The following is a 12,500-nucleotide window of genomic DNA, read 5'->3' as shown; positions in this document are numbered from 1 at the left end:
ATTGGCTACAAAATGAAGCATCGTCGTTCATGTATTGTCGGTGAATAAAGTCACCCTTGGTTGTATTTTTGATGATCTATTATGTTCGCTTTTTATTAGGGAAGATGTCGATGTTTGGAACTTCAAACATTTAATTTCACATTTTCATTTCTGACGGACCGACAGAAGCACTATCTGTGAAGGGAGATGTTCCTGATAGTTCTAATGATAACCTGATGATCCACTTTATCTATGAATCTGTCACTGTCTTTCATGTGTGGGTGCTGCGGTGTTACCCTCCGTGATCCGGCTCATTAACAGTAATAACGTTAGTCCTTGATCTCGTAACCAAAAGGAATTTCCAAACGTGCCTGACGGCCTTGTTGAGTCAGAGGCTGGGCGTGTGAAAGACCAGAGGAGAACCCCCCGAGGAGACCCCCAGAAGAGACCCCCAGAGGAGACCCAAGAGGAGACCACCAGAGACCCCCAGAGGAGACCATCTACTGTATCTACTGAATACATGCTGTAGTGTAACCAACCAGGTTCCTTGGTCATACAGTATCGTATATGAGACATGCATTTACAAAGAACCCGTCCTCCGAGGTCTACCTCCATCAGCCTCCCCTGTCCTCCGATGTCTACCTCCACCAGCCTCCCCTGTCCTCTGATGTCTACCTCCACCAGCCTAGCCTGTCCTCCGATGTCTACCTCCACCAGCCTCCCCTGTCCTCTGATGTCTACCTCCACCAGCCTCCCCTGTCCTCCGATGTCTACCTCCACCAGCCTCCCCTGTCCTCTGATGTCTACCTCCACCAGCCTAGCCTGTCCTCCGATGTCTACCTCCACCAGCCTCCCCTGTCCTCTGATGTCTACCTCCACCAGCCTCCCCTGTCCTCCGATGTCTACCTCCACCAGCCTCCCCTGTCCTCTGATGTCTACCTCCACCAGCCTAGCCTGTCCTCCGATGTCTACCTCCACCAGCCTCCCCTGTCCTCTGATGTCTACCTCCACCAGCCTCCCCTGTCCTCCGATGTCTACCTCCGCCAGCCTCCATTGTCCTCCGATGTCTACCTCCACCAGCCTCCCCTGTCCTCCGATGTTTACCTCCAACAGCCTCCCCTGTCCTCCGAGGTCTACCTCCACCAGCCTCCCCTGTCCTCCGAGGTCTACCTCCACCAGCCTCCCCTGTCCTCCGATGTCTACCTCCACCAGCCTCCCTGTTCTGTTACTGAAAGCCAATAAGGGAACTCAAAAGGGGTGTCTCCATGTGTTTCTTAGGGTAATTCATTACCGCATATGAGACACAACACTCTTAGCCTGTTGAGCTAAAGCCCAGGCTTTAGGGCAGGGAGCTAGCACCTCTTTGTTTCTGAGGTAAAGTTGTTCACCAGAGGGTTCGCCAACACGCCAACACTGCATCTCTTGGCGGTAGACGCACACACTTGGTAGTTTGTTTGAGAACTGTGTGATCTGATCAGCTCTGTTTTCCACTGTGTGGACATATTATTTGTTGGTATTTGTTGTGTTATGGACCACAGCTAGTGGTGGAGTCTTGGAAATGCGATAGTGTAATTATCTATTATTGTGTTTTTGCAGTGTGTTTTCCATGAGAGAAAAACACAGGAAGGAACAGGCTTTTCAGTCAGAGTCAATCAATCATCGAGTGCAGCGGAACAATGGCTCCTCGTTTCTCACCTGTTACGAAAATCACTTTCCAATTGGCTCTGTCTGAAACATACCCGTGGTTTTCATTTGTTGCCTATTTAACAGACACGTTAACAGACACAAGTACTCAAAGTACAGTGTCACTTGAATGCTTCACAGGAGCTTCAAAACAAATGTTTAAAGAGAAATGTATATAGTGTACATGCATAAACTTTAGCGGCCTTCCTTGTATGAGCTGATTCTGATGGCTCTTACTCTATGGTTACTTAGAAACAAAACCATAGAAATAGAATGAGTAGAACAGACATACCCGTTCAAATCAATGAACATGGTGGGTATGGTGGCGGCCATGTTGTGGTGTACCATTTGGAAGTTTTTAGCTCACAGCTTTATGAACAACCAGCTCAACTCGACTGACATTGCAGTGTTCAGTCAAATGGTGCTTAGTTGCTATGGTGCCGCCTCCACATTCCACCCTTCTCTCTCTGTGTTCTTCAATGATTACTATGGCGATTACGTGTCACAATTCTATGTCGGCTATCTTGTGGCATACTAGCCACTAACAAATCGCCATGTTCTTGAGGGGACCGTTGTCTGTTCTACTCACTCTATTTCTACGGCCAAAACCTTTCGAGTCTATTCTATCCTATCCTTTTCATCATTTCTATTCTTAACTGTCTTCCCTGCCTTGTCAGGAGGCTATTGTCACCTTGAGACAGGCGATCGATGCGACTGGTCTGACTCACTCTCTGTGTGACAGGACGTCTCTTAGGCGACAGGGACATGGTATGTCTCTGGGTTTGTTTGTCATCTGTCTCATGTCCTCTCCTCTCCTGTCATTTGTGATTGAAACTAATTAGCCTACAGTGTACACTACGTCTCGGTGGGTGGGTGGATTGGTGGGTGGGTGGGTAGGTGGGGGGGGGGGGGGGGGGGGGACTGAGAGGGATCTTCCAGGAAGATGGATTTATCACAGAGGATTTAATCAGTGTGGCAAACAATCATAGGATGAAGCGTTGGAGTGTGACGTTGCCGTGACGTGTGTCAGCTGACGTGTGTCACTGAGAGAGATGACTCAGAAGAGGACTCTTCTGATTGGTGAAACCTGGCAGGACATATGGAATCTATCAGTGGAGGCTGGGGGTGGTCGAAATCGGAGGACAGGCTCATTGTAATGCATGGAATGGAATAAGGAATGGTATCACCAATTTCTACCTCCACCAGCCTGGATTTTATTGTGCTATCGAACTGTCTGTCAAATATCAAAACCAGAGTAAATTTCAACTGACTTAAACGTCATCATGAACATAAACATAAAACAACAAAGGCTTCATATGTTCTGTTGTGATACAAACTTTAAATGAATGAAAATAGAGAGGAAGACAAGAGATAATAATAGAGATAGAAGTCTGTGTACAGTAGAGGCGTTGTGTGCCGCGGGCTACTTAACGCGTATCAAAAAAGAGGGGGAAGAGAAGAAGAAGAAGTCAGGGCCAAAAAAAAAAGATGGATCTGGTACCGTATCCATAGCAACAGGGTCGTTAATCTCATTAGGATTTCCCTCCTTCTGTTTAATTACAAGCGTTGGGACAGGAGACCCCTAAAGGCCAAATAATGAACTGCGCCGTGGAGCCTGGCAGAGGGGGCAGAACAGGGGAGCAGCGAACAAGCACACAGAGTAAACACCCCCAGTACTCCCTCCAATGATGCGCACACACACACACACACACACACACACACACACACACCCACACACTCACTCACTCACTCACTTTCACACAGATCACTTATAGTTACAGTTTGCATGTGTCTGATGCCGTTCCTGATTCCGTTCCCTGCATTACAATGAGCCCGTCCTCCGATGTCTACCTCCACCAGCCTCCCCTGTCCTCCGATGTCTACCTCCACCAGCCTCCCCTGTCCTCAGATGTCTGCCTCCACCAGCCTCCCCTGTACTCTGATGTCTACCTCCACCAGCCTCCCCTGTCCTTTGATGTCTACCTCCACCAGCCTCCCCTGTCCTCTGATGTCTACCTCCACCAGCCTCCCCTGTCCTCTGATGTCTACCTCCACCAGCCTCCCCTGTACTGTTACTGAAGGCCAATGAGTCGACTCAAAAGTGATCTCTTCATATTTGTTTCTTAGCAACAAGAAGCAGCAGACCCAGAGGGCTTAGTGCAGCAGGTTTATTATCTGTCCAAATGGACCTCGACACCAGCCATAGGGACCGGTTCTGCTTCAATTCTGTTCAGCTGATTTCATTCGGGTTTTTTCATCTGTGATAGAATATGAAACAATACGTTGTGGCATTAGAAACAGAATGTATTATCGCCACGGTTCTACCGGGTTGCTTCTGACACGGTAAACAGTACAAATGACAAATGATGCTGTGCTTCTCTATAGGATTGTTGCACACAGGGGATAAAGTTGCTCTCTTATCCAGAAAACAACAACATTTCCATTACACATTTTATATATATAATTATATATATATATTTTGAGCAGATATATTTCAGTGCATGTGTTTGCGTGTGTGCATTTGTGCGTGTCTGTCTCTTTCTGTCTGCCCGTCTGTCTGCCAGTCGGTCTGTCTGTCTGTCTGCCTGTCTTGTGTGTCTGTCTGCCTGCCTGCCTGCCTGCCTGCCTGCCTGTCTGTCTGTCTTTCTGCGTGCGTCTGTGTGTCGACACATGCCTACTCTCTCACGTGTACGTGTGTGATCCCATCTGACAGCGTCTACTTTTCAAGGTGTGCTCCATGTAAATATGTTCCAACGCCTTCATCTGACCACCGGCTCACCTGCGGCCCAGAGAGAGATAGAGAGATGATTTATTGGCAGTAGCGTAGTGACACCGATGTGAAGGCAGGGGGCGAGAGAGAGAAGAGGCCTGGCTGGGCCTGATAAGACTGGAGGAGGCCGGAGGCACAATGACAAGACAGGCTAGAACACTGCAAGGAACACTCCTCTTCCTCCCTCTCTCCACCCCCCCTCCACCCCTCTCCCTCTCTCTCTCTCTCTCTCTCTCTCTCTCTCTCTCTCTCTCTCTCTCTCTCTCTCTCTCTCTGTATAAGACATGGGTGTCAATGCCTGTCCTCGGATTTCTACCTCCACCAGCCTCCCTTGGGCTACATTACAAGAACAATACTCCTACATAATGTTGCCTTCTGTGTTACAACAAATTGTCTTTCATTCGGGGAGGGATCGGGCTGTAGCGAATGTCTCCTGGTTCAGCCTTTCTCAACCTTCTTTGGCCCAGGACCCAGTCATGTCAGGGAAAAATGATTGCGATGGGCAGCGCTAAATCATTACGTTGCTCATACTTTGTCTTGTCAGTCTGTGGGCCGCATCTAGAGGGTCTACGGGCCACTGGCGGGGACCTGGCGAGGAACAGAAGCACGGAGGATCATTTCACTGGCGCAACGTCACGGCCCGTAGTTTGAGAAACTCTGTCCTGGTTCACTTCAGGTCACACGGCATCGCTGCTCTCCCAGAGAAGCCAGATTACTCCTAACCTGGTTTAACCTCTGGAAGGAACTTTGTCGAACATCATTCTGAAGTGATGTCATGGTGGTAGGGTGACTGTCAGCATCCGAATAGAGCCGCGTGACAGCTGGGCTCAGGACCCTGTATCTGCTCACACAGGGCTCCGGTCTGGTCGGAGGGAAGGAGAAAGAGAATATTTCGGCTTTTTTATTGGGGACGAGGAGGAGGAGCATCCATATTCATTGGGTCTGAGATGAGGACACCCCGTGTCTGGGTCTTTCTCTGCCACGGTCACATCGCTCCAATAAAAGAGTTGAATAATTAAAGATGTGGCTCTCCGTCTGTTCCGTGTGATAGATGGCGGCGAACCTAAATGATTGATTGGCTTTTGTTCACGGTCGGGGGGAGAAAGGCGTTGAGAAATGGGATGGAGAAATGTCGGAGAAGAGGAGGCTGGTGGAGGTGGGAATCGGAGTACAGGCTTGTCGTGCTGCGTGGAATGGAATGAGGAATGGGATCAGACAGAACGGAGGGAGGAATGGTATCAAACACGTGTTCGGTCACATTCCAGATTCTGTTCCATGCGTTACAATGAGCCCGTCCTCTGATTTCTACCTCCACCGGCCTCCGCTGGAGACAGGACTGATACTGAAAAGCCGAAAGCAGACAAATGTTTCCAATGCTAAAGCGGTTAATGCATCCACCTGCCTATGGAGATTAACTAAGTACAGTATACATACTGTATATATCAGATTAGATTCAGATCAGATTCCATTGAATTGTCATTGACAGAGGACAAGTACGAAGAGAATGAAACGCAGTTTGGCGTCTGACCAGATGTGCAATAGTGCATAGTGCAAAAGCCATAAAAGTATGGACAGATATATGTACAGTGTGATATATACAGACAAGGGCAAAGATATGTACAGTTAAGATACAGTATGTGCAGTATGATATGTACAGAACAAGGGCAAGGGATATCATTCTTCCTGGCAGAACACCTCTAGCTCAGAAATATTCTTCGGCCTTCTTGCATATCCACAGATTTTAAATAATATTTAAGTCTGGGGACTGTGATGGCCATTCCAAAACCTTCATCCGTCTTTCCTGGAGGTGCTTCATGGTTGATTTTGAGGTATGCTTCAGGTCATTGTCTTGCCGGAATACCCAACCTCTCAACTTCAATTTCTGGACTGACCTTCGAACATTAGCCTCTAGAATGTTTTGATATCTGGTGGAATCCATTTTTCCTTCCACCCACACAATACTGCCTGTGCTCCCAGCTGCTACACAACCCCAAAGCATAATGGATCCATCTCCATGCTTAACAGTTGGAAAGGTGTTCTTCTCTACAAATGCTTCACCGTTTTTTTAACATACCTTCTTTGGTTGTGGCCAAAAAGTTCAATTTTGGTTTCATCAGTCCAAAGCACAGTGTTCCAATAGGCTTCAGGTTTCTCAAGGTTTTCTTTTGCGTACTTCAGATGCTTAATTTTGTGTTGAGGTCTTAGGAAAGGCTTCTTTCTGGCAACTCTGCCATGTAGGTCTTTGTTGTTTAAGGTACGCTGTGTTGTCCTGTGAACAACTAGACCGGTATCTGCTACTCTTTTTTGCAGCTCTTTTGTGGTGATGTGTGGGTTCTAATGGGTTTCTATATGTTATGACCAACTATTGCAGAAAAAACAGGTGATTCCAAAGGGTTCACATACATTTTCTTGCCACTGTACATTTATTAATCCTTTATTAATTCTTCTAATCTTTTTTATTAATCCTTTATTAATCCTTTATTTACATATATATATATATATATATATACATTCACCGGCCACTTTATTAGGTACACCTTTTCAACTGCACGTTAACGCAAATATCGAATCAGCCAATTATGTGGCAGCAGGCAGCAACTCAATGCGTTTAGGCATGTAGAGACATGGTCAAGACAATCTGCTGAAGTTCAAACCAAGCATCAGAATGGGAAAGAAAGGGGATTTAAGTGACTTTGAATGTGGCATGGATGTTGGTGCCAGACGCGCTGTTTTGAGTATTTCAGAAAGTGCTGATCTACTGGGATTTTCCTGTACAACCATCTCTAGGGGTAACAGAGAATGGTCAGATAATATATAATAGTGTGGTGGATATTTTCTTAGCACAAATCTTCAGCAACTGCTTGATGCTTTAATGTCAATATGGACCAACATCTCTGAGGAATGTTTCCAGCACCTTGTAGAATCTATGCAATGAAGAATTAAGGCAGTTCTGATATGAAGGCAAAAGAGGGGATCTAACCCGGTACTAGCAAGGTGTGCCTAATAAAGTGGCCGGTGAGTGTATACAGTATGTGGTTATGTAAATCTCTGCGAGTCATTTTGATGGTTACTGTATATATCATAAAAAATGATTCTGCCTATAATCTTCTGATGCTTCTGCCTATAATCACCGTTGAAATTCACGGAGTTCGGGGGCATAGAAATGGATCGAGTGGGAGGGTGGTGAGAATACTGCAGAGACATGGTGAAGGCGAGGAGAGGAGAGAGGGAGATGTTGGGGAAGAAAAGAGTTCATTTTTCCCTTTTTCCCTCCTTCCCCCTGCATCTGTTGAGATTAGGAGGTTCCCTGTGAGCGTCGCTTTTATTGTGTTGCGCCGATCGCTGTGACACTGGCGGCGTGTCCAATCTGGCTTCCTACGGAGGGTGTCATCTCATTCTCACATCGCCTCCGTCCTACCAGGGCTCTCTGGTGACACACACACACACACATACACACACATACACACACACACAAGACAGGATAAGATTAGATACTGTAAGAGGAGGCTGGCGGAGGAGGTTTGACGTCGGAAGGATGGGCTCATTGTAAACACACGTCTTTGATACCATGCGTTACATCGAGCTCGTCCTCCGATTTCTACCGCCACCAGCCTCCCTCTGGGTTAGATTATACTGTATGTTATCGAAGCCCCCGGTGGTAGTGTAGTAGTAGCTCAATAACAACATCCATATCCATGTACGGTACAGACATACTGTACTCAACAATGAACAGAACACAACTATAATAGAAATCCAGTATGTTGATGTCAATGGAATGGATTTGCTCCCATCTGATTGGTCAGTGAGTGTAGTCCCTCTCGGGAGAGACAAGCCTATCTGTCATCTCCTGGTTGATTTGTCTTTTGTGTTGTTTTGTCATCCAGAAGGAATGTATCCACTTGGTGTTGTCACATACTGCATGTAATCACTCAGCAGCAGTCAATGAGCTAATCAATAAGGATATGGATCGAGCTCGACCACAGACTGTCAGGAACAAAGCCAAGGCTAATACACTGCGTGTCCTTCCCCACCGTGCTCCCATCAGCAGTGGGAATTAATGGACAATGAACTCATTCAGTGGCGAGGTGTGAATAAAGTCGCCCCCACATTGTCAATGTTCTCAAGCGCCGTGGGTGACTGACTTCATTCAGTAGAAAGGCATAATGACGAAGCTTCATTCTGTAGACAATCACAGTATTGTTGTTAGGTAAATACCACATAGAACACCCTAGGTGGTGAGTGTTCCGGAACTCAGTGGCAGTTTGGCAGTGAGTTAAACATGCTGTTAGTTCTTAGCGAGTTCAAGTTCGAGTTTCATTTCATTATATTGAACACAAGCGACAACGCAACCAAACGCCTTGGGCAAAGCAGCTCTCAACAACGACAACAACATCAACAACATCAACAACAACAACAACAACAACAACAAATAATAATAAGGATAATAAGCTGATAAAAAATATTTTACAACAGCAAGTAATAAAAACAATAATAATATAGATTATATAATATAGCTTAGGCTAGATTATATGGGATAGATAGTATAGGATATAATAATATTGTGTTCTCCTATGGACTGTGGTAACAACAGCAACAACAGAATGTCATAAACATAATGAGCTAATAAAAACAACAATAATAATGATAATAACCAGTACAGTGAAGATGATATAGTACAGTATGATATAATATTATGATATAATATAACCCTCCACCCTCCACCCTACCTAACCCTCCACCCTCCACCCTCCACCCTACCTAACCCTCCACCCTCCACCCTACCTAACCCTCCGACCCTGTGTTTCTGTGTTCCAGATTGAGGACATGCATTGGCCGGCCGGCGAGCAGGAGATCCCCAGCTCGGTGTGCAGCCTCCCCTGCCGGACCGGAGAGCGGAAGAAGACGGTGAAGGGCGTGCCCTGCTGCTGGCACTGCGACCCGTGCGACGGCTACCAGTACCAGCACGACGAGACCTCCTGCAAGCTGTGCTCCTACAACATGAGGCCCAACCCCAACCGGACCGCCTGCCAGCCCATCCCCATCGTCAAGCTCGAGTGGCACTCCCCCTGGGCGGTCATCCCCGTGTTCCTGGCCATGCTGGGCATCGTCGCCACCATCTTCGTGGTGGCCACGTTCATCCGCCACAACGACACGCCCATCGTGCGGGCGTCGGGCCGCGAGCTCAGCTACGTGCTCCTGACGGGGATCTTCTTGTGTTACATCATCACCTTCCTGATGATCGCCAAGCCCGACGTGGCGGTGTGCTCCTTCCGCAGGATCTTCCTGGGCCTGGGGATGTGCATCAGCTACGCGGCGCTGCTGACCAAGACCAACCGCATCTACCGCATCTTCGAGGAGGGGAAGAAGTCGGTCACGGCCCCGCGGCTGATCAGCCCCACCTCGCAGCTGGCCATCACCTCCAGCCTCATCTCCCTCCAGCTGCTGGGGGTGTTCATCTGGTTCGGCGTGGACCCGCCCAACACCATCGTCGACTACGACGAGCAGAAGACCCACAACCCCCAACAGGCCCGGGGGGTGCTCAAGTGTGACATCACAGACCTCCAGATCATCTGTTCCCTAGGATACAGCATCCTGCTGATGGTGACGTGTACGGTGTACGCCATCAAGACGAGGGGCGTGCCCGAGAGCTTCAACGAGGCCAAGCCCATCGGCTTCACCATGTACACCACGTGTATCGTGTGGTTAGCCTTCATCCCCATCTTCTTCGGCACGGCACAGTCCGCAGAGAAGGTAAGGATCGTGGCGTTGTGTTATATGGTTATATGTTTTGACTTCGTATCGTTTTTTTTTTTTAAAGTGATCTTTGATTAATCACTCAGTCGTTCACTCTGATCGGCAACAATCATTTTTTTCCGAAGGAGTCCCGGGATCGAATTGTATCTGATGATGCTATATCGCATCGTGGTGTTTTTGTGGATTGTTCAAGTTTGTTCAAACGTTGTCAGTTTGCTGAGCAATGATCATCACATGGATAAAAATGATATCTGACGATACTCCAGTATGTCCCATCAATCACATTTCAGTCACATGTTTCTAGAACCTAGCACTTTGAGATTTCTTATGTAAAGTGCTTTTATAAATAAAATGTATTATTATTATTATTATTATTATTATTAGAACACTTTTTACATCGTCACATGTCCTAAAGTGGTTTACAACAAGAACAATACTAAACAGCATAAACAATCAATACAATAACAAACAATATCACCGAACCATAGACACCCAACTCTGCAAACCATCCCCAAACCCGCCCCTGAAGTGAGTGATTGAAGGGCACAACGACAGCGGTAGGCAAGTAATGATGCCAGCAACCCTCCAATCACCAACTCATATCCGCCTCTCTCCTGGGGTGGGGTTTGCCCCAAAACCTTCAGATGGCTGGCATTGGCAGCCTGTCTAACCTCTAGGCTGTCATCATGGTGAGGTATCACGGTGTGTATGTGGATTTCCCTCTTCCCTCTTTCCTCTTCTCCCTTTAAACCCGTTAATTATGCAAACGTTCCCGCTGCATGTCTCTGCTTGGCAACTGAGACAGGTTCCTTGGATGTGTGTCTCCATCATCTCGGTTTCCGTTCTATTTCCAGTCTATCTGGGCTATAATTGGCCTGTGCAGGCTGACAGCATCCTCAACAGGCCTCTATCTACTGCTAGGAGAGGAGAGCGTCTACTCCTCAGCTCTGTCTGAGAGGAGCAGCAACTGTTCTGAAGAGAGAGAGAGGGAGAGAGACAGGTAGAAGAGAGAGAGAGAGAGAGACAGGTAGAAGAGAGAGAGAGGGAGAGAGAGACAGGCAGAAGAGAGAGACAGGAGAGAGACAGGAGAGAGACAGGATTGAGAGAGAGAAAGAGAAAGATAGAGAGATGAGAGAGAGAGAGAGATGAGAGAGAAACAAGAGAGAGACCGAACAGAGAGAGAGAGAGACAGGAGAGAGAGATGAGAGAGAGAGAGAGATATGAGAGAGAGACAGGCAGAAGAGAGAGAGAGAGAGGGATATACAGAATAGATAGAGAGAAGAGAGGGAGAAAAACAGAAGAGAGAGACAGAGAGAGAGAGAGAGATGAGAGAGAGAGAGAGATGAGAGAGAAACAAGAGAGAGACAGAGAGAGACAGAACACAGAGAGAGAGACAGACAGGAGAGAGAGATGAGAGAGAGAGAGATGAGAGAGAGACAGGCAGAAGAGAGAGAGAGGGATATACAGAATAGATAGAGAGAAGAGAGAGAGAGAAACAGAAGAGAGAGACAGAGAGAGACAGAGAGAGACAGGAGAGAGACAGGAGAGAGAGACAGAGAGAGACAGAACAGAGAGAGACAGACAGACAGGAGAGAGAGACGAGAGAGACAGAGACGAGAGAGAGATGAGAGAGAGAGACAGTGAGAGAGAGAGACAGACAGGAGAGAGAGAGAGACGAGAGAGAGAGAGACAGGAGAGAGAGAGAGAGAGAGAGAGAGAGAGTGTGTTTGTCAGCGGAATGCTTAATTATGGAGGAGGCGTTTTCTCATTATCCGTCTTTCTTGACCAACGGCGTTGTTTGTTCTCTTTCACGCTAGTTGGCCTTTGAAGCAATTACATGGAGGGGAAATTGAAAAGTGCAGCACCTGGTGTCCCCAGGTGTATGTAAGCCTAGGTCTCCGTATGGGAGCCCGGGTCGTGGGAGGCAGAGATGATTGCGTTGTACATACACGCTAAGTATAAGAGATGTTGTATTATTATTATTATTATTATTATTATTATTAGGCTTCAGTTCCTCGACATTGCAACAACAATAGAAAATAAATGGCAATAGTTATCATGAAAAACACAATTTTTCATGATAAGGCAATTGAGCGATGTAATAATAGAAATAATACAAAGCGTCGAAATAACATGAGTATTGCACTGAGGTGGTAGGAGATGGTAGAGGTAGTGTTCGAATAGGTCTCTGTTTGTTCCTGTCGCTTCGGATGCAGAAGGGCGACGCAGCGAGCACGTGTTTCTCTATTCCTGTAGTACACACAAATGCTTCGATGTTGCAGGAAAAAGAAACAGGTGATGTATCGCTAATGAT

At 47.1% G+C, this 12,500-nt stretch overlaps 1 protein-coding gene across 1 annotated transcript in view; it reads left to right on the top strand.

Annotated features, from left to right (window-relative positions):
- Positions 1-12,500, top strand: part of grm7 (glutamate metabotropic receptor 7) — a gene marked incomplete at both ends in the record, with an annotated part of 98,081 nt that overhangs the window by 61,300 nt on the left and 24,281 nt on the right. Inside the window, one exon of the mRNA XM_080546180.1 lies at positions 9,248-10,183. Within this exon, the coding sequence (XP_080402306.1) occupies positions 9,248-10,183 (936 nt within the window). The remainder of the gene's footprint in view (positions 1-9,247; positions 10,184-12,500) is intronic.

The sequence above is a fragment of the Nansenia antarctica genome, assembly GCF_963989245.1.
Source record: "Nansenia antarctica genome assembly, chromosome: 15".
NCBI lineage: Eukaryota > Metazoa > Chordata > Actinopteri > Argentiniformes > Microstomatidae > Nansenia > Nansenia antarctica.
Note: the sequence above shows the minus strand (reverse complement) of the source record. Positions and strands in the feature narration are given on the sequence as shown.